Genomic DNA, 22,815 nt, shown 5'->3' with positions numbered 1-22,815 from the left:
TCATAACCACTATTCTGAGATAAGCCTACTTTTCTGCAACATGTCAGAGCTGTATAAAAGATTAGTTGCACTGCTTGGTAAAATGTTTTGTATATTGTTCATGATTTTGAATACTACAGTTCTAAAAACTGATTATCAGGTATTTTTAATACTGAAATACCTTGTAGGTAGCTATTCTTCTGTAATGCTGCTTCCATAGGGAGATGAGCTCTTTGTCAAATCTTCCATGTGACTCTTTTGTAGCAAACAAGATCCTCTAGAGATTGCTATTAGTGGCAAAACATGGAATTATCGTGCAGCAAGAAATCATTGAGTCATGCAGTTGCATGATTTTAAAAACATTGATGTAACAGTTGGTGGATACCAGTTCCTTTTCATTTTCAGTGGCTTATCTTCTTCCTGTCTTTTGTAGAAGAATTAATTTGAGAGTCAGGATATGTCTATAGTGATAATGCACAGATTCTTTAAAACAGAAGACAGGTATAGTGGGAATGATCAGACAAGATTAGTAACAATTGTGGGGGTTTTTATGTCTCTGTTTATGGTTGTTTCTACTACAGTGTTATGAAGTAGATGTTAAATGAGACTGTGTAGCAGTTAAATATGTTAATAGAACTGGATGATGGAATTAAATTTTTATATCCAAGATGTACTACATGCACTTTACTCAAAGAAGTGAAGAAGATTCCAGAAAAATATTTACCCTTGTGATGCAAAACCTAAACTATTAAACATTTATGACAAATCAAAGTCAAGTCAGGTGTCTTTAAGAGTTTTACAGGGAAAACGGTGATTTTAAAATTCACGCGGAACTGTTGGTCTTGCATGTTATCATCTAAATGCTATTATGACCAGTGTCATGTTAAGCAGCATTCTGTCTTCTGTGATAGGGTGGACTGAAAAACAGCAAGCATGAATGCACACTGTCCTCGCAAGAATATATTCATGAATTGCGATCTGGAATTTCAGAGGAAAAGCTTCTTAATTGTCTAGAGTCTTTGAGAGTGTCTCTAACTAGCAATCCAGTCAGGTGAGTAATAATTTCTGCTGTAGTTTTCATCATGCTGGGTTTGCTTAGCAATAAAAAATTGTGGGGTTGTTTTTTTGAAACCAGAGTAATTATGCTAACACTTGTTGGCACGAGGAAGTATTTCTCAGCACACTGGAAAAGGATAAGTGAAGTGTTGGCAACTGTCTGCAATATCTTGTCACCTTTCAGTGGTTCTCAACAGCTTCTAGTTGTTGGTACTAAGCATTTGTCTTAACGGTTGATCAGGTCTACCTGGGAAGTCAGATTTAAAGCAGCATTTATGAAGAGATGTACAAGCAATATTGGAGACAAAGCTTTGCAATTTTTACATTTGATTAAGAAATAATTAAAAGCATTTTTCTTCCTTTTTCTAGCTGGGTTAACAATTTTGGACATGAAGGTCTTGGACTTCTCTTGGATGTATTGGAAAAGCTTCTGGACAAGAAACAGTAAGGACTTGGATCTTTTGAAGGGAGGGGTAAGGGAGCTTGTGAAGATTGTTTGTGCTTATGTTATTTTCCTCCTCCCTTTCAAGGCAAGAAAGTATTGATAAGAAGAATCAACATAAACTTATCCAGTGCCTCAAAGCATTTATGAACAATAAAGTAAGAAATATTTTAATTTCAGCTACTTCTAGCATGATTTGGTTTTTGTTGACTTGAAGATCTATGTAGCATGTTGAATCTCAGAAAAGGAAGGAAAGCTTGTATAGAGTGTCAGCTGACTTTGGAAATGTAGGTCGTAAACTTTGTGTAAGTTTTCATTGAGTCTTGTTTGCTAACCTTCTGAATATGCATTTTGTCTTAGTTTTGTTAAATATAACTGATTTTTGGAAGTAAAGTATTTGGCAAACAGGACGATAGTATGGATTTAAAGTAAGTGGATTAGGAAATTAATTGCTTGTGAAGTTGAAAGGAAAATATTTCTTTCTAAATTCTGATTTGAATGCATGCTTGGTTTTGTTAATGTAATGTACTTTTCACCTGATTTTAAATTGAGTATGATTTAATATCCTTTCAGCTACAGTTTTTAAGTTGGTAGGTAGTGGGTAAAGGGTAAAGCTTTGGTCTCTTTTAAGTCGTATCTAACTGGTTTCTAACATGTGTTACTCATGTTCACGAAGTGTGTACTGCTTCTAGAAGCTGATGTGTTAAACTTGTAATTTTGCTTTATTCATAGCAAAATCTAAAGTGTTGTTATAATGAGTGATTCCACCCCCCCCCCTCCACCCCCAATAAATATAACTGTGCATTAACATTAATTTTAACTCCTATTACTCAGTTTAGTAAAATCTTACTTACAGAACAGCCTGTCTGAAGAAGTGGGAAAAGTAAACTTAAATGGTCACATGCTTCCCCACTGCTATTCCTACACTTGATTGTAACTTCAGACAATTAGATATCGGATTTACCAACTATCCTGTAGTTAATGAAAATGAAAAAGAAAAATAATGCTACTTTTAAATAAATGCCAGTGTGTAAGTTTTTTGATTTATCTGTACAGAAAGTGAAATAGAATATATGATAAATAAAAGATAGTTGTTTAAAAAAAGAATTTCAATGTCTATTGGTCATTTGTGTGGAAAATATTATTTTGACTTGCCAGGAGCTGTTACAATTACAGGGAAAAAAAGGAATTAATTTTTCATACTGTTAAGGTGTTTCAGATATAGATAGAAAATAAAAACTGGTTTGATTTTGGGGGGATACCTGATTTTGCAAAATAAGTTATCTTCCTTATGAGCTCACTCACTTCCATAGGAGAAAGCCTCAAATGTAAGACTTGGAAGACTGACTTGTGTCCCCACCTGATAATAGCCAGAAGGTTTTAGTTGAGTGTTGCGAAACTTCATATGGGGGAGAGGGGGTGTGAGGATTCCTAAGGATCTGAAGCCCAAAGATGATGATGACTATTTGAGGCAATTACAATCGTTTCACAGTAAGCTTTTTGTTTCTTTAAGTATGGATTGCACAGGATTCTAGGAGATGAAAGAAGTCTCTTGCTGTTATCAAGAGCAATTGATCCAAAGCAGCCACACATGATGACCGAAACAGTGAAAATACTTTCTGCTCTCTGCATTGTTGGAGAGGATAATATGTAAGTAAAATATGGAAATAAAAAGGTTTTTTTGAATGCTTGTAAGTTGTCAGTTTGGGTACAGGTGAGAAAAGTTGTCAGTTAAACAAATGTAACCTGTTAAGTCTTTACTTTCTTAATGTAGTTTAAATGAAAAGAGACTTTCACCTGTTCTGATGCATTAATCCAATACTAAATCAAGACAAAAGTCAGTGAGCAGAGATCTATCAACTGTGGCTTAAATGGAAGGTCTGAAAGGACTATGATTGCTTACTGTAGAGAAGAGAAGACTTCATGAACCATAACTGTTCATAAATGGCTGCTGAAAAAAGAATATTTAAGTTATGTATGATCAGGAATTGCAAAATGTTATTTGCCACAAGGAAAGCTGTCAGTTTTAATGACAATTTAGAAAAATGTGTGTTAGCATGGGGTACTACTGAGCCTATTATTGTGGGGAGGATTGAGATTGGGATGTCTCCCCTGAGGATGGGAGATGAATGTATATATGGAAATTACTGATTTGACACCACATGTGAAGGTTTTTCATTAGTTTAGATGATAATATTAATAATATAGATATAAATATATTTATGGATTTTATTAAAATATCACCTCTACCTAAGCATAACGAATTTGACAGGGGCAAAAAGTTTACATTTATAGCTGAAGTTTTGAATAGTTTAAGTTATGGAGTTATGTAGCACATGTCCATGGACTTTTTAAAACGAAGAGAATCAGTTGGCAGATGTTTGCTTTGAATTATTGAGTGTCTTAGTTTACTGAAGGTTAAAAATGGCAAACTTCATGTCTTGTATGCAATAAATACATAAAACCAATCTGATTTCTGAAAAGACAATATATTAGAATTCCCAGATGTCAAACACGTCAGCTAGTACCTAGTGCACAGTCTTGCAAAGGTTGTGGTTTTTTTTTCTTTTTCCCCTCATTGGTTGTTTCTTAGCTGAATGTCACAATAATTTAGAGATTTTTTCACTTTTTTTTTAATTCAACATTAATCTTGTAGATATTTTAACATGTGGTTCTTGGTTTATTTTCAACTTTATATAGATAAGTGTAGACAAATACATTTAGATTCTCTGTTGGTGCACTGAAGTCTTGAGCTGTGTCAATAGTGGGCTAAGTATCTTTAAAATGAGAAAGTTGATTGTGGTATGCTTTTTGACAATTTACCTCTTTCTTAGTCTGGACAAGCTTTTAGGTGCTATAACAACTGCTGCTGAAAGGCACAATAGGGAACGCTTTTCTCAGATTGTTGAAGGACTGGAAAACCATGAATTCTTACAACTGCAGGTGGGTTTACTTTTTTATAAGCTTATTAATACTTCTGAAATAATCTAAAATACTAGAAGACTGTGTATTATTTCATGATATTTAAATTATTTACCAGTGAAATCTCTTAGTGCTATTACTCCAGTGTTCAGTAAAAGAGGAAAAATAAATAGAAATGGCCTGCTGATACTAGATTTTCTGATTAATGGTGTGAAACCAAGAAACTGACTTCCTTGTCCCAAAAATAGGATTAAAAAGTCTTGACCTTAATAAAAAGAGAGTAATTAGGGATATTCCTGTTCTTGGATACCAGATATAATGCTTAGGTAACAAGTCTGTGTATTATCTTTGTCACTGCTTAATCTTCTTGACTGGGAATTCTGTGTGGTTTAATGGACCAACAAAAATCCAACTCTCATTCTGTCCTCTGTGAAGCGTTTAGTTATTGTTACTGGAGCCCTGAGGAAGTTGGAGTTGAAGGAGCTGGAGGCAGTGCTTCCTGTATATCTTTTGCATTTAGGGAAGAAGCATGAAAAAGTACTCCTAAGTTGCACTGCTTTTTTAAACACCCCTTTTCCCCCCAGTCTTGCTGCACCCAAAGTAAACAAAAACTCCTGTACTTGTGGCTTTGAAATGATTCCATTGAAGTGATATATTCGTAAAAGAACAAGTTTGTGTTGTGCTCTTGAAGTGAATATTTGAGTCGAATTTAGAACCACAACTGGAATGTCTTAACTGAGCACACACTTTCAAGTATCTTACTGTTTGAAGTACCTGCGGCAGGAGCATACATACAGCATTATTTGCTTTTTTGTAATATTACTGAATGAAGAAATAGATAAGCATAGGTTGTCTTAATATAGTTATGTATTTTGAAGGGTGTTTTTGTAATGAAATTTTCTGGGAACTGCAGTCAAAAGTTTTATTTGGCTATGAAGGATTTTGGTAATGTCATCATTCTCCTGGGTAATAACAACTTAAGTTAAATTCTAGCCTATCTCTGGTAAATTGAATGGTTGACCTGGTTTTGAAAAATTCATGGCACAAGGACAGTGATAATTCATTAATACTTTAGTAATATGAGAAGTAAATTGAGTGGGAGTAAAACTGCTAGTTTTAGATATTTAAAGCTCAATGTTGTTGAACATAGCTGTCCTGTAAACACAGCCATCCTCTTATATTAAACAGAAATAATTTCTCCCATTGCTATGATTTCTTCTGATGCTAAGAAATCTGTAAGATATACATGCAGCTGTCTTATTACTGCTGGGACTTTGGCAGCAGTATATGCAGCCTTTTAAGTATTCAGATATGTAGTAACTATGACAGATGTTGATTGGGTGTGTCCATTTTTGGCAGGGTACCTTTGGAGATTAGTTGTGTGCAGCAGGATATCGTTGCTACTTTTGTCAACAAGAACTGTCCATTCCTTGGTGTGTTTTTGACATTTGCCCTTCATCAGCTGCTGGTGCATCTCTAGGGATAATCTAGTGACTTTAAAACATTATTTTTATAAAATAATAATAAAAACCAGTCTTCTGTGCCAGTGATCTTTACTGAGTCATGTCCCATGTCACATGTTCATTGCTGCTTATGTGTCGGTGGATAGAATTTATTAATCTCTGTGTACACCTGAATAGCCCAAGAGTTTTGGTTGCTATTAGAATGCAAACTTTTTAAAATTGCTTTTTTTAGTAACTGCAAGTGTTTGCATAGGGACCAAGGGGCTGAATATCCTACTAGAGGATGACTTTGACTTATTTCCTTCTTATAATACAGTATTTATTGTCAAATTTTGTATTGCTAAGGTACTACGGCTGAAAGATAAGGAAAAGTAGAATGCAAGCAGGGCAGGTATACCTATATGGAAGGCATACCTTCTCCATTATCAGATCATATATATGTCAGCTATAGTTGTCTTAATGCTATGTTTACCATCAGTAGTTCTTGTTTCAGAGCTGATAAGTTACTGATGTTCAATAACTTTCTATAAATTACATTCTAATCTTAATAATGCTATCACAGAAGAATTAATTTTGAAGTTGTTTCCTACTTTATGACCTTGTTGATTTAAAACAAACAAAAACAACCACACAACATTCCTGTCCCCCGCTCCCCGAAACCTCACTTATGTCAGTAAAGGTACAATTGCAAGACTCATTAACTTGTTTCTGACAAAACCATTCTTTACTTGTAATGTATTAGTACAAGCCATTAAGCCAGAGTCTCTTCTGGCAAAAGCAATCATAGCAGATGGCACCTCTTCTCTCTATTAATTTCAGATTGGACATGTACTTTGGCTTGTTAAGTCATGTCATAGTAGTAAAATAACAAGAATCGTTCAAGCGAGCATGATGATACTACATTATTGGAAGATGCAGCTATATAAAGGGAGTGCCTTTGGAAGAGTGTTTTAATAGAAATTTAAGACTACATAAGGTGTTCCATTCAAACTAAATAATGAATGTAATTAAAACAGGAAGGGTGCTTTTATCTGACTTTTTTCTCTGCAGCTATTGGTTTTTATTTATGTAATTTTTCTACTCTAATACTACTTCTATTTGCAGTAAACATCTTTTACCAAACTTGGTATTTCCCTGGAGTCCCATTTTAGTCTTTTAACGTGTATGAGCACCTTTGGCATTATGCTATTGTCTACCTGTTTTAAAGTAAATCAATTAAAGTGCACAGCTGTTCAATTAAAGCATTAGTCAGTATCCTGAGACTTCAGACATTTTGCAAAAGTGCTGTGCAGGAGTAGAAAAGACACCTGGTGAGGTGAATTATTTTGTGTATGGGTGTCTTTGTAGGTTTTTTTTGTTGTTATTTTTGGGGTATTTTTGTGTTTGTTTTTTTGTTTGTTTGTTTTTAAATCTGATTACTATAAAAACAGGTTGTTTTCAAATTGGCAAAATCTTAGGAGAAAGAGAAGGAGTTGCAGTGTGGAACTGTAGTGTGGGAATTACTTTCTGAAATAATGTATGATCCTTTATGTGATACAATTTTCACATAGAAGGACTCGCAATATGAAAAGAGAAGAGTATTTGACATTGCTTAAATTAAGCAAGGTCAGGTGTTGCATGTCTGCTGCATAATAAATAATATCCATGTCTTGACATTAGGTTTTATAACTGAACTGAAATATTCAAAGACAGTATTTATTTTCACATGCTAAAAGTTTTTGCCTGTATTTCCAATAATAGGTGGCATGTATGCAGCTCATCAATGCCCTTGTTACATCTCCAGAAGATCTTGATTTCAGGATACACTTGAGAAATGAGTTTTTACGTTGTGGCCTGAAGAAAATATTGCCTGTAAGTCATTTGTATGTAGGAATTGATCACAGTCAACTGTTTGTGATTGTTGAAGACAACCAAATTGTTTTACTGAGACTAGCTGATGTGAAAGATTGGGGGTGTGGAAGGTCAGACCTGGAAAGGACTAGCAATTCAAATCTGCTTTTGTTCTGCATAGCAGCAAATTTAGGTTTTCATTAGCTATGTAAACCAGAATGGTAGTTGAAAAAAGTCAATATATTAGGAATTAAATTAGGGTAGTCAAATTTAGTGTAATGAGCTCAAAGCACATGCGGTGAATGGGAGTCTGGCTGTGGAACCAATTTCGAATTGACTTTCTTTATATATGCTGTTCCTGTAGTTTTCTGTGAAATCTTTTTTTCTTTAATCTACATTCTGAAAATGCATTTGGAGTTTTTAAGGAAAAATCAAATCGACTCTTTCATTCTCTTTGAGACTGCATGTCTTCATGCAGCTACACGGAAGTATGCCTTTATGGGTAGTTGTGTATAAATATTTGTGACTTAGGGATAGATTTATAGCTCTTAACCAAAAAACCATTCTGATGGTTCCGATGATCAAGAATATGTATGAGCTACTCAGCAGTTTCTCACAAAAGCTGAAAGAGTTCCTGCTTATATTTGTCTGAAACAGAATTTATACTGTTATAACTTTTAAGATATGAAGTTTTGAATCATCAACATTTGTCAGGAATAAAAACCTTCAGCTTACAGCACATTGAGATTTGAAACTTACTGATGTATGTATGTTAATTTTTCTTAGGGTAGGTATTTAGGTTTTTAGATCTGAAGCCCTGAAGAGCTTTTAGGGTTTTTTTAATCTACTGAAAGTTAGTTTACACAATCAATAATGCTTAAAAACCTTAACAATTGGGGGTGGGTTAGGTGGCAAATAAACTGAATTGTAATAAATCAAGATAGAAAACTTCATAGAGTGTACTGACATAAAGATATATGAGTTCAAAAGCAATTAATATTCAGTGATGATAATCTTTCCAAAAAAGCTATGGTGTTGAAATTCTGTCTCTAGTAAGTTTAATTAATATTTCATGTAAGCTGTAATATTAACTAAAAAAGTCAATGCTATCTTGTGGTTGTTTATTTGTAACGTATTAGAAGATATACATTGAGCTCAGATCATTAATTCTGCAGTGAATGTCCAAGGTACAGGAGGCTTTTTTGCATTAGAAAGCAACTTTCTTAATGATAGAGCATCTTAAGAAGACTTCATGCTCATATCTGTGCTTAGGGGTAAATTTTCAAGGAATTCATAAACGAGGGTTTCTTGAACAAAAAACAATCAGGAGGAGTATCCATATTACTTTCTCTTAATCTGTCCAGGTTCACAGTAGCCTTCTCTGTTTTTCAAACATTAGAATGAGTTTCTACTTTTTTGGGGAACATACACAGTTGCCATTCAGCTTGTGCATGTCCAGTTATGACAATTTTAGGCCAATTTTCATTTAAAGCACGGAGTGCATTAACACTAATAGCTTTTGAGCTAGTTTCCTTTTTTTGTGCTTTGCCTAGTAGGAAGCTAAACTTGGTTTTTAAGTGTATGAGTGAAATTGCTAGTATTTCTTAAAAGAACAACAAAATTTTCCCTGTTCCAAATATTAATTTTTTTTTTTTTACTTCTCTTGTAAGTTTTTCTTAATGTACTATGGTTGTTTTTATGCTAAGTTCTAGATTAACTTAATAACAGAAGTTGTAAGCATATCTTCTTTACGCTTCTTTAGGCTTCTTAAGTTCACTTTCATTAATGTTTTGAAATATCCTTAGGCTATTTTTTTTAAAGAAACTGACATTAACAAGCATAAACTGCTTAGTCTCTCCCATTAAGAGAACTCAACTCAATTATAAGGCTTCATATTTGTTCTGTAGCCTGTACCTGCTATGTTTGCTGATATTTTGCCTTAATTTTTCATGGCTGTGCAATTATAATTAAAAAAACCCCAGGCACTGAGTTACAGCTTAGACCTCTTCCAAAGGTTAATGTCTCATATTTTGTCATTATGTAATCTTTGAGGGGGGGGGGGGGGGGGATTCTTGCTTTAAAAAAAGGAAAATTAAGATATGCTATGCCTTGAAAAATAGGGCTTGAAAGATAAGGATAATGAAGAGCTTGATATTCAGCTGAAAGTGTTTGACGAGAACAAAGAAGATGACTTAATTGAACTGTCACATCGTCTCAATGATATCAGAGCTGAAATGGAATATCCTTTACAGAAATGGTGTTATATCTTGTTGCATCATTTAATAACTTTATTAAACATAAGTTAGAATGCTCTATGTGCAGTTTATTTGTCACAGTTGCATATCTTGTCAGGGACTTTCTCAAGCAGATATCTTTGTTAAAAAATTATTTAGAAAATTAGTACTTAAATTGCATGTAAAATATAAGTCATTTGGAGCTGAATTAATTTTTCATAAATCACATTTACTAAGCTAAACTGTGGCTTGTAATACATGAAGTTACAACATAACGCCGATAGAAGCTTATAAGTTTGAAGAAAAAGGATTTTTGATAACTAAGTTGGAACAACATTTCTAGTAAATTCTGAGGCACTTAAGATTCATGCCTTTTCTATTTATGAAAAAGCAGTAAATTTAAAGTTACCTAACTTCAGAATGATTGCTTGAAGTTTTTAAATGAATAGTAGCTGGTACTTAAGAAGCAGAGGAAGGTGGATGCAACCAACGAGAAGAATATAAAATCACTAAGAATAACGTTGCATTACAGAACAGGTAATGACAGGTAATATTCTTATTTAGGAAATTAAAATGATTGACTAGTGTGTTTTTTGCCAATAGCCTTGCTTGCTTCAGAATGAAAATGCAAGCTTTATGTGAAATATTTTTACAGGATTCTATGATAATAAGTATGTAGTATAATTTTTCTGAGTAGTAATGAAACGTCTTAATTGTTAAGCAGGAGGTGGTTTCTGTGGATAATATTAGTGGAAAAAGGATATTTACTAATAAGGATAGTAGTTCAGTGTGTTAAAAGGTTTTACTTGAACAATATGAACAACATCTAGGGAACTGGGTGTGGGGTGGGTGTTGTGGTGGTTTTTGGTTTTTTTGTTTGGTTGTTTTTTTTGTTTTCTTTTGTTTGTTTGGGTGTGGGATGTGGGTTTTTTTGGTTTGGGGTTTGGTTTTTTTGGTTTGGGTTTTTTTTTTTAAGTCCTTGTATTTCCTTAACAATGTTTGCACTGATGTGAATGAAGTATTTCATCTGTTGTACAATATGTTGAAAGATACTTCTTCGGAAAATTACTTCTTGTCAATTCTCCAACATTTCCTTCTCATCAGGAGTGATTACTATGTCCGGTAAGTGTCAGGTGTCATGTTTGATTTTTTTGGAGGCGCTAGGGAGAAGAATAGAAATCAAGACCCTGGTAAACCGAGTAGCTCATAATTGTTCAGGAATAGTTGCTCTGTAACTGTTATGGTTTAACCTCAGCCAGCAGCTAAGCACTGCACAGCCGCTCACTCACTCCCCCCCACCCAGTGGGATGCGGGAGAGAATCAGAAGGAAAAAAGTAAAACTCGTGGGTTGAGATAAAAACAGTTTATTAGTTTCTTCTTTCCTGTTCTATTAATGATAATAATAAAATGATGATGAAGATGATAATATGACAATAATAATAATAGTAGTAGTAGTATTGGAATATACAAGTGAGGCACAATGCCATTGCTCATCACCTGCCAACCAATGCCCTTTTAGTTTCCTGAGCAGTGATCCTGCCCTGGCCAACTCCCCCCAATATATATACTGGGCATGACATCCCATGGTCTGGAATACCCCTTTGGCCAGTTTGGGCCAGGTGTCCTGGCTGTGTCCACTCCCAACTCCTTGTGCCCCTCCAGCCTTCTCACTGGCTGGGCATGAGAAGCTGAAAAATCCTGGACTTTAGACTAAACACTACTTAGCAACAACTGAAAACAGCAGTGTGTTTATCAACATTCTTCTCATACTGAACCCAAGACATAACGCTATACCAGCTACTAGGAAGACAATTAACTCTATCCCAGCTCAAACCAGGACAGTAACTGATGTGTTACTTGTTTTTTCTGCTCAATGTTAATATTGAAAAGATCTTGTTAAATATAATAATGCTTATTCCAAAGACTTGAACCTTATTCTAACACCCTTATCCCAAAATCTAACTCGTTTTGCACTTTTTCCTTTATTCAAATTTGATAGCTTCATGTCTTCAAAGAACTTGAAAGTTAGTTGTATAACTAATAATTGAAAGTACTTACACAGTGCCTTGTATCTTGTCTTTTCGATGTAAACTTCTTTTACGTGCACCTCATAGTGTCTTAGCAGTGTCAAAGTACCACATAAAAAATCTTGTTTTAAGAAGTAATTTTTTTGTTGTAAAGGGATGACAAAAACAATTTATATGCAAGATGATAAAATTAAGTAGTAAAATATAACATGAGAAATCTTCCAATTTTTATATATATATATACACACATATATATATTTTTATTTTAATTGGAAAGTTTGGGATATCATCACTTTAGGTTTGAGGGTTTCCTACTGAGAGCTCAATGGTATGTGAAATTGAAATGTAATACCTTGCACTGGTAAAAACTAATAATTTTGAGCACAGAATTCTCTAATCTTGGAGGTTCCTGATGTTGTTGTGTAGAGATGTATATCAAGCAATTAAGTTAATAATTAACTCATTTTCTAAGTAATTGAATACTGATACTGTTGCAAACGATGGAAGTCACTGTTACAAATGTACTAAGTAATTCTTGCAGCATATATTGCAAATAATAAATGTGTTGTTTGTTTAATGGATTATTGTTTGGCAAAGGATAAATGAATAGTGCACAGTATTTTGTGGAGTCTTGCACTTCTTCAGATATCCTTGTGAGAAACTGACAACAGTGCTTTATTAGCCAGAGTACAATTAAGTCCTTTAACTTGATCCTTTTACTGGCAACTGTATAATTCATATATTAGGAGTTAAGGTTGCCTCCTTCTCCACCCCCCCCCCCCCCCCCCCCCCCCCGGCCTCCATGTTGCTTAAATGATTGATCGTGTTCTTATTGTCTTGTAAAATATGTTCTTTGTTAGACCTCAGTATTACAAGATAATAGAAGAATGTGTATCACAGATAGTATTGCACTGCAGCGGCATGGACCCAGATTTTAAATGTAGAGGAAGAATGGATGTGGATTTTACTCATCTTATTGGTTTGTATACTATAAGCAATTTTACCTTGTTTTACTGAAGTGCGTGTTTTTCTTTGTATTCCTCTCTCTAGGCTTAAGTTGACTGAGTGAACTTTCTCAGTTTTATGGAAATAGGTGTACTTGTGGAGAAGGCCAGAACAAACTCTATAGCCTTTAATAAAATTACACTGATGAAGTTTGCCTCTCCAAATTCTGTCTTGACTTATATAGTCTTAATAACCAAAAATTGCTTGTCCATAATTTCTGTGAATTTCAGGTCTGTTATAAATATCAAAATTTACATTAGCATTAATTGTTAGTCAATATATAATAGTTATATGGTTCATTCTAAGAATACTTTCTGTAATTTTTTACAAGTATTTGAGGTTATTGTAAGGTAAAATAATCAGTTAAAGCATTGAGGGACTGTGGATGTTTATGTCATGTGGGAAAGAAGCAGCTGCATAAATACTATATAATTTTAAATGGCAGTTACCAGCATTTAGAGGTGTCATTTTATGCTTTTCTTAAGATTGGTGGGGTAGACTTTATTCTTGATATACAGGGACATCTCTAGTCTAAATATTTCATAGGGGGAAGTAATTGCTCTTGGAGAACATAATCATTTGGGAAGATGGTTTTTTGGTGATGTGACAAAAGGAGCAAAGAAAGGATGTTGTACAGGTTGACTTTGAGGGTGGTGGGGGGAAGGAAATTGCTTTCTAAAAGATATCCTCCATATCTAAGAAGTATTTCTGCATTTTTCTATTCACTTATGACTCTAGATGTGTGATCACTTGATCTTATATCACCTTGCCTCCTGTTTCCATTGACCTGCTAGTTTTAGGGATAACTGGTTTGTCTCTCCATGCCAGTTCCTACCTATAATATATAGTTACTTGTGTTTACCTCACTTATAAAATGCTTAAGAGTTTTACTCTGCGTGAAAAGCCAATAGAAGTGCTTTGTACCTTTGAGTAAAGAAACCTGTGCTTCACAGTCTGTCCAAATTCTCCTTGCCTAAGAAATAATTTTATTGAAATAAGGTACTGCTTGATTTTGGATTCCTAATCTGGAAAGGAGGCTTTCTGATTTGAAACCTCAGAAGTAACTATTACTTCATACTACTGTAAAAATCCTTTTTTTAGTTGTAGATTAATGTAAAAGAGAAGGGCGTGCAAACTTAGACCTGTCAGAGAACAACTATGAAGATGATCTTTAAGGTCTCTTCCAACCCAAACCATTCTCTGATTCTATATTCCTTGGTCATGTGTCCTCACCACTTTCCTTATATTTACAGATTTTGCTCTTCAAAATAACTCACCAAATGTTTGGTCAGAGCAACCTACTAACTAATTGTATTTTTTGTCTGTTGCTTTTGTTTCATGGGGTCATAGAGTAATTATGGTAGGAAGGCACCTCAGAGCTGTTATACTTTTTACCTGACTTCTGTGTGGTATTTTATTTAAATTCTAGATGCATGTGTAGACAAAGCAAAAGTAGAAGAGAGTGAAAAGAAAGCAGCAGAATTTTCCAGAAAGGTAAGTCCTAATCATCACTGGTTTTGAGGTATGGAACAGAAGCCTGACAGGAACATAGTAGGCTTGTTTCACAGTAGGCATTTGGTGGAAACTGGGAAATAGTGTATCTCACAGGCAGGATGTTCTTTTACATTTAATAGCTCTGCGGGTTTTGGGTTTTTCTGTGTGTGTGCAAGGCTCAGATTCCAGCTTGCTTTGAATTTAGAAGCAGATAAGTAGTATTGGCTGTACATATCCTTCAGTTGTATTCCTCTGCTGTAGACAACATGGGAAGACAAGATGGAAAAATTCCACTTGTCACTATTCTGTCCTGAAATACTTAGGTATTTAACGAAGTGCAGCTATATGCTTAAAGAAGAATAACAACTGGGGGGGGGGGGGAATATTCATAACTCTCCATCTAGTTTTGGTTTAGAACCTGAAGAAACATATTGAGAAGCAGTGTAATTCAATGTTTGAAAAAGCATCAACTCCTTAGGCACAGAGATGCTAACGTTGAAATAGTGCTTTATTTCCTAATAACACCCATGATATATTATTACATTATGAGGGAAAGTAAGTTATTCCCTTATTATTCACATTTAGGAATCTTGCAGTGAATTTTGGAACCTGTTTTGCTAACAAATTTACTGTTCTGGTCCAGTTCTTTTTTAGAATCATAGAATCATTTAGGTTGGAAAAGAACTTGATGATCTTAAAGTCCAACCATAAACCTAACGCTGCCAAGTCCACCACTAAACCATGTCCCTGAGTGCCACATCTACATGTCTTTTAAATACCTCCAGGGATGGTGACTCAACTACTTCCCTGGGCAGCCTGTTCCAATGCATGACAACCCTTTTGGTGAAGAAATTCTTCCTAAAATCCAATCTAAACCTCCCCTGGCGCAACCCGAGGCCTTTTCCTCTTGTCCTATCACTTAGATCTAGAAATAGAATCATAAAATTTGGAAAAGACCTCTTAAGTTCATCAAGTCCAATTTAATAGGAAGTTGATAACTAAGTCCTTTTTCGGTGATGGGCAGTTTTCATTTATTACTAGATACAGGACAGGTTAGACTTTTAAAATTATTTCTGTAGGAAGAATTCCAGCTCAGTATATTTCTTGTAATAAAATTTTTGGGGGGAGGAGGGGGAGTGTGTGTTTCTGGAGAAATTGATACTTATCCTTCTACTTTATCACTATTGGTGTTTGTGCTGAAAGTATCTTGCTACCATATGTTTTCTCAAGTTATTTTAATTTCTGTTTCCTAGATTATGTTAATGGCTAACTTGTTAATCTCAGCTCATCACATGCTGCCTAAGGATATGAAATGCTGAATGTACTATATTAGCTGCAGTAGTACTAAAGTTCATATACCATGTTGTTGTGTATTAAAAGCATTCAAAATTCTGATGTTTGGTCTGGTCTAAGAAGGCTTTTGCGGACCAAAAGGCAGTACATGTTCTTGAACACAATAATTAAAAATTTCAGATTAAGAGTTGAATGAAGTAATTAGCTTTTCTCTCATCAGTGTTAAATGTGGATGCATTTTTAATAGGAGCTATGGTGTCTGAGCTTTATAGAAAGAAAATTATTGTGTGGCTTTTCTGGCAGAGTTATTTATCATAATGTACTTTCTTAGTGGCAGTCAACAGGTTCTTACTGGTGATAAGTTGCTTTGTCCTGTGGAAGAATGAATTACAGAAGCTTTCAAAGATGCTAATAATCTCTTAAGCCTAGCAAACAGTAGCAGGATGAAAATATACAGCAAATTTCTGAAAACCATGCTGTAAACTGGACTTCCATTTTATACGGGGACATCAAGACTGAAAGGGATCACTGACTTATTTGGATAACTCCTTTCTTATGTTACTTTATGCATGATACTGCTGAAGCAGCGCACATCTCTTCATATTTAAGCTCACTGCATGATGTGTATACTTGAGTTTAGTTTGAGAAGTCTACAATATTCTGTTGGGGCAGAACAAACCTGTTGAACTTGTACAGCTCTACGCAGTAGCTGGATCTGAGTGGTTCTGTGTCATGACTTATTGATGGAAGAAATTATGTGCTACTAGAAGAACACATACTGGAAAAATACTCTTTTTTTTTTTTTTTTTTTTGTTTAATTAAAAGTGCATCTATTGCTCTAGTTTGAAATTGTTCAAATAATTCCTGAATGTATAATATCTACTGTGGACATAAATGGACAAACACTTTTGTGTTGGTTAATCATTACAGTTTGATGAAGAGTTCACAGCTCGACAGGAGGCACAAGCAGAGCTTCAGAAACGAGAAGAGAAAATCAAAGAACTTGAAACAGAAATCAAACAGCTACGAACCCAGGTAATAATCACAGTAAGTTCCACAGTTGAATTATTTTATTTTATTTTTTATGAATTAAAAAGAAATTACCCAGGAGTGTGTTGCCTCTATGGAAGTTTGAAATGTATGTTATAGTTGTATTGATTTCTTTTTAAGGTAGCATAAAGTACTATGGATAGTTAATGGAGGTAGCATTTTTTCAAATAGTAGTGTATTCATCATTTGTTACAGATACTTGCTTTATTGAGGAAAAAATTCCTTAAGCTATGAAAAGTTTGAATCTAGCCTGAGTTGTTTTTTCTCCAAGTACTACTTCTGTATGTTGTGCAGAAAGTGTTTGTTTTAGAAGGCTTCATACTTGAATTGCAAAGGTGGAAATCACAATAGCTGTGTGTGCACAATATGCATACCTTTCAGCATGTGCATGCAACTGATAATGACAATTATTTTTTTTTTAAACTCTGGATATCAGACTGTAGCCATTTCTAAAATGAATATTACGCTAGCTTTATACAGTCTCATAGGTAAATATAACAAAAAACGCAAGACCTTATGGAAGTCGAAGGTCATACTTAATTTCAGCAAAGCTGACTGTACTTGCATTGATTTCCTCATAAATTTTCCTCACAAGCACCAAAACTGTATTGCCAAGTGATCTGTCTGGGATCACTAGTGAAGCAGAGAAGAGAAGAAATGCTGCCTCTTGAGCCCTCACAACATCTCTTGGGTTTCTTTTGTTTAATGACAATGAATTGCATTTCTGACAGGCCTTTTATACCCCTTATCAAACCATAGTAACTGTTGGTTCCTCTTTTTGCCTCAGCTTGGCTTATTTCCTACTCCTTCAATATTAGGCAAGGTCTGCCTGTTGCCTTTTTTCCTCATCGTGACTGTTTTAATGCCTATGGTCTCACTTCCTGCTTGGATAATAAGAGGAAAAGTAGCATATGGTGTGCCGTAACCTGGTTGCCATTATCATGCTTTCAGGATGCTGGTCTTCTGCTGGCGAGTTGTCTGTGCTATAGCCTTATCAGAGCACTGGCCTTCGTGTCTTAATGTAGGCACATTACACTGCATTTCACAGTGGGATTGCTATTCATTGTGTCCTCTGCTATCTTTACAGTTGATCTTGTAGCTTGTGGTGTCTTATGGTTTCTTAATCTGTTTTCATACACAGACACTTCTGTTCATACTTCATTCTTACCAATTTGTTTGTTACAAATATCTACAAGACAGTGTTACACTGAAATTTGACAATCTGTTTTAATGAGTTCACAAATTGTTGCATTACAGTGCATGTAGTAGTTCATGGGAAACACATGCCTTGTGCAAAGCCAAAAACTTATTTTCAGTCTGATTAATTATTAGTCCTGTTACATTGATTCTAAGATAGTTCAGATGACCCAGGCATCGTGGTTCATTCACAATAATGGTCCAATTGAAAGTGATACACATTAACTTTCTAGTATTTATGCCTTCTTTAATCTAGTGTTATGGTCCCCATACAATATATTGTGGCACTTATTTTTTAGATGCACTCAGATTTTTCTCAGATTGATACCCCCCCCCCCCCCCCCCCCCCCCCCCATCTTGCTTCATTTAAACTAGAAACAGTAAATAATTGCATGGGGAAATAGTATGCAATTCGGATGAAATGGACAGCCTGTATTACATAATAATTTTGTAATAAAAAAATCAGTTAGAGGAAATAGAATATGAGGTAGTATGGCAGTTTGTGCATAGATCCTGATGCTGCTTTTTAACAGATAGTCTTGAAGGACAAAAATCTGTGAGGAATTTGTACTAGGCTGGGATCATGTTATCACTACAGAAACCCGTCTGATTGAACATACTGCTGTGTCTCTTAGTTGTTCCTCCTGCAGCTTATTAGAGTGGATACTGCAATTGCTCTTTCTTCCTATAATTGCAGAAACAACTGCAGACAGAATTAAGAGAAAGCATGATTGTTTTGGGTTACTTTTCCATCCAAACAAGACGTCAGGATAGTTATGAACAACTGTGGTCCCATAACCTCTTGCACTGCAATAGCTGCTTCAGTGATTTCTGTGGAAAGTTTTCCACTAGCAGATTAGTGTTGTTAAAATTCAGCGTGGTTATTGCCGTCCCTGATGCCCCAGCTTGCCAGGATATCCTAAATGGGATAAATGTTTTGTGTATTGGTAAGAAATAAAATGCTGTTCTGTTCACTTAAATGTTACTGCTACTATTAAATTTTCTTTAAAATGGAAACAATTTGTTTTTATAAAAATGCGAGGTTATTCAGTTTACTTGGCAGTTTTATGGTACATGGTATAATCTATTGTTATTGCTTCTCATTTAAGTAGGAGAATGGTGGAATTTCTCACTTTCTTGAAGTATAGTTGACTACAAGGCATCCTAGTTGGTTCAACTTCATGTTAAACCTTCTCCCCACCCTGATGAAGAGTTCCTCTTTTTTATATTTCAGGGTCCAGCCCTGACAGGTCAACTGACAGAAGTAGCATCATTACCTCCAACCCTACCAAGTGAGAATGCGCCACCTCCTCCAGCGCCTCCGTTACCTGGTGGAGCAATACCTCCTCCAGCGCCTCCACTACCTGGTGGAGCAATACCTCCTCCACCACCACCTCCACTACCTGGTGGAGCAGCACCTCCTCCTCCTCCACCACCACCTCCACTGCCTGGTGGAGCAATACCTCCTCCTCCTCCGCCACCGCCTCCACTACCCGGTGGAGCAATACCTCCGCCACCGCCTCCGCTGCCTGGTGGAGCAGCACCACCTCCTCCTCCTCCTCCACCGCCTCCGCTACCTGGTGGAGCAATGCCTCCGCCGCCGCCTCCGCTGCCCGGTGGAGCAGCACCACCTCCACCACCTCCGCTACCTGGTGGAGCAGCACCACCTCCACCACCTCCGCTACCTGGTGGAGCACCACCTCCTCCACCACTGCCTTTTGGTGGGCCTCCAATGCCACCAGCTCTTGGAGGTGTTCCTTTTGCTCCCTTTCCGGTGATACCAGCATTACCACATGGGATGAAGGAGAAGAAAAAGTATAAGCTGGAAGTCGCAATGAAGAGAATCAACTGGTCAAAGGTATTACAATGTTTGTTTTTATTCCCATTCATAAAAATTGGCTTTTGAGGAAGAAGGAGGTAATGTGCTAGGGTTTACCTTATATTGTTAATAGTACTCATGTTTGGGGAATTAATTCTGTTCTTTATCCAGAACATTTTTGATGCAGTGATTGTGATTCAATTGGTATTGGTTTTCAAAGACACCGTATTCTATGGGGTAAGCTCTAAGTGTTTAATGCTGCCAATAGCCCATAACACCCCATATTCCGGGGATATCTGTAGCTAAGAGCTCTCAAAATTTTGGCTGATTTTGTATAGAGTTAAGTTCTACATGTTTTCAGCTGTAATAGATATTTGACTTGCCAAGTGGGCACTTCAAAAGTAAAATGTCTTGTTTAAAGCAGGTTTAACTTATCAAACAATTAAAATGTTTACTTTATAAATCATGTTACTAGTTTTTCAGAGAAAAGTTGAGTTAGTTAAAGTATTACTGGGGTTTAGGACAGGGGGAATGAATCTTGAAGTAGGCAACTGGGTGGAAGACTGTTGGGAAGACTTCCATTTAGGTACTTAGACAATCTGGTAGTTGACAGAAAGAAGGATCTTGAGTCAAGGCATAACTACAGCTGTTTGCTTAATTGAAGCAGCTGTGTCTGAGAAATGAGAGAGGATGTTGAGAAAGGAGATATATTAAGAGGTTTTAGTTGAGTCTCTAGGTATAAAATGCAGTAACACTTGGTATGAATGGGTACGTGGAATTTTGGAAGGCAACGCAAAGCGGAACTCTGACTTTAGTTTTGCCTTCTCTGGGTAAAGCTGTGGGAGACGTAAACTATGTGGTTTATGATTTTTTTTTTTTTTTTCCATGCTTTTTGAGGGCAGGTTGAAAGTGGATCAGGCTGTCAGGCACTAATTTTACCTTTGGTATCTTCTCAATAAAACAGTGCATGATTGCTTTGGTTGTGCCTTCTGTGAATTTATTTTAAAAATGAAGTATGAGTGAAACCACTATGGTGGCAATTCATTGGGTTTTCTAGTTTAGTTTTAAAAACCTTGCATGAAACTCAAAGACTTGACTAGCTTAAAAAGACAACGGTGGGAAGGCATTTGCAAAAGTATTTTTCCTAATTAAAATAAATAATTCTATACTTACCATGATAATAAGTATACAGACTTAAAGTACTAAAATCTTCTGTTTAAGGGCAGATGTCTTGACATGAGGTTAAGACTTATTTTAAGATCAGTCCTCTGAACAAATACAGTAATTTACTATAAATTAGAGCATCTAATTAAGAAATGAAGCTGATTATTTTGTGTTCACATTTCTTTTGTTCTTGTGATATGTTCTGGAAGTTTGAGAGGAAATTTGACTTTCATTGCCTTACCTGCCTGTCAATGATAGTTGTACTACAAAACGCACTTTAACAGCATTTTTCTTTCTCCAAGAAAGGCAGGTGTTTACCCTGTTAAGACAGTTGCAAACTTATCAGAAGGTTCTAAAGACAATGGTGTTGTTAAACATCAGTTTTTATTGTAAGCATTGACGAAATTTTTACTAGAGTGAATTTTTACCTATTTAGTTATGTGTTAAATTATTACTGCATTTGATTTAGCAGTATGTGGTTTGATATTAAACTTCAGTTAGTCATGGCTCTATTAGCATTGTGCCGATGTTCCTTCCCTCTCCTTTAGAAATATAGTTGATACTGTATACTGTAATGAATTTTTAAATTAGATTCTTGTAGACAAAACATTGCATTTGATGTTTGACGGATGAGTATCAGAGGAAGCTACCTTAGTTCCAATACAAAATTCTTCTAAAAAAAGCTGTGGGTTGTACATTGCTGAGCAAGAGATTTCTTCCCATGAGAGCTTTCAGAGAATGTGTGCTAAGCTCAGTGGATTTATGTAGTGACAGCAGGAGATGGCAGTAGGTAACTGCTGTGTGTTATTTCTCTTTTGGCCCTGTCGTGAGGGCAGGTCTGAGAGGACAACTGTGACTCCTCTGAGGTATGTGGAGTATGATCGGTATGAAATGTATAGTTCTGCAGAGAGTTGCTTGTATTGCTGGTCAGTATCAAAGCAGAGTGAGAAACTGTGATGACCCAAATGAAAAGACAGGGCACCATTCTGTTAGGTGCGGTGAATGTGAATTGTGGCTTTGTATGAAGTTGCGTACATATATCTAAACCGTTAGGAATAGTTTTAAAGCAGTTTTCAAACATAGATAACAGCATGCTACTTCATGTGGAAACCTTCTTGGTTCATGATGTCTAATGTAGTTGTAAGTTCAGAGAATGCCTGTGTCTGTGTTTACAATTGTACTTGCAGGTATTAATCTGGGATGTTTATTGCTTGTTTCAGATTAGTAATATGTTAGAGCAGGGTTTTGGCCACTGGGAGGAGCTATGGGACTGCTCAAGTGACATGGTTGGGCACCATTAACTTCCAGTGAATGCGAGCTTCTGCACAGTCTGTACATGGTTATATTTAATCAAATTTCATTTTTCAAAACAACTTAAAATATAAACACTTACTTGAGCAGTAAACTGCAAGCACAATGTCTTATTTGCAAAACTAACCTGTAAGAGCAGTTACTAGTTATTACTTGTCTCCCAGTAGAATTGGTCACTTTGTGACAAGAGAAGTTACGCAAGTATCCAGGTGTGTGTTTGCATATGTTACTTTAAAATCCCTTTTTGATCAGTATAGCCACTGTTTCTTCCATATAAAGGAAATAAATTTGGGGTACTAGATAATTGCATCTATTTTCAAGACTAAACCCATCACATCTTAAAGGCAGTTTGTGGTTGGCAGTTTTTTAGTGGTATAAAATGTGATAGACATATTGAGGTTTGCTGTAGGAAAAAACAAATAGGTCACCAAATCATCAAGGCAATTTAAAGGAGGACCTTCATATATTGCATGTCATCTGGTTTGAGCACTAGCTTTGACTTCAGTGTAGTTTGACTGGATATCTGCTA

General features: G+C 35.7%; 1 protein-coding gene across 1 annotated transcript in view; it reads left to right on the top strand.

Moving 5' to 3' along the window:
- Positions 1 to 22,815, top strand: part of DIAPH2 (diaphanous related formin 2) — a 261,936-nt gene that overhangs the window by 35,788 nt on the left and 203,333 nt on the right. Inside the window, exons 6-17 of the mRNA XM_049828136.1 lie at positions 891 to 1,030; positions 1,405 to 1,479; positions 1,566 to 1,635; positions 2,991 to 3,127; positions 4,312 to 4,420; positions 7,603 to 7,713; positions 9,813 to 9,931; positions 10,932 to 11,048; positions 12,814 to 12,932; positions 14,388 to 14,452; positions 16,676 to 16,780; positions 19,227 to 19,850. Coding sequence (XP_049684093.1) covers positions 891 to 1,030; positions 1,405 to 1,479; positions 1,566 to 1,635; positions 2,991 to 3,127; positions 4,312 to 4,420; positions 7,603 to 7,713; positions 9,813 to 9,931; positions 10,932 to 11,048; positions 12,814 to 12,932; positions 14,388 to 14,452; positions 16,676 to 16,780; positions 19,227 to 19,850 — 1,791 coding nt within the window. The remainder of the gene's footprint in view (positions 1 to 890; positions 1,031 to 1,404; positions 1,480 to 1,565; positions 1,636 to 2,990; positions 3,128 to 4,311; positions 4,421 to 7,602; positions 7,714 to 9,812; positions 9,932 to 10,931; positions 11,049 to 12,813; positions 12,933 to 14,387; positions 14,453 to 16,675; positions 16,781 to 19,226; positions 19,851 to 22,815) is intronic.

The sequence above is a fragment of the Accipiter gentilis genome, chromosome 24 (assembly GCF_929443795.1).
Source record: "Accipiter gentilis chromosome 24, bAccGen1.1, whole genome shotgun sequence".
Taxonomy (NCBI): domain Eukaryota; kingdom Metazoa; phylum Chordata; class Aves; order Accipitriformes; family Accipitridae; genus Astur; species Astur gentilis.
This window is presented reverse-complemented; position numbering and strand designations above follow the sequence as displayed.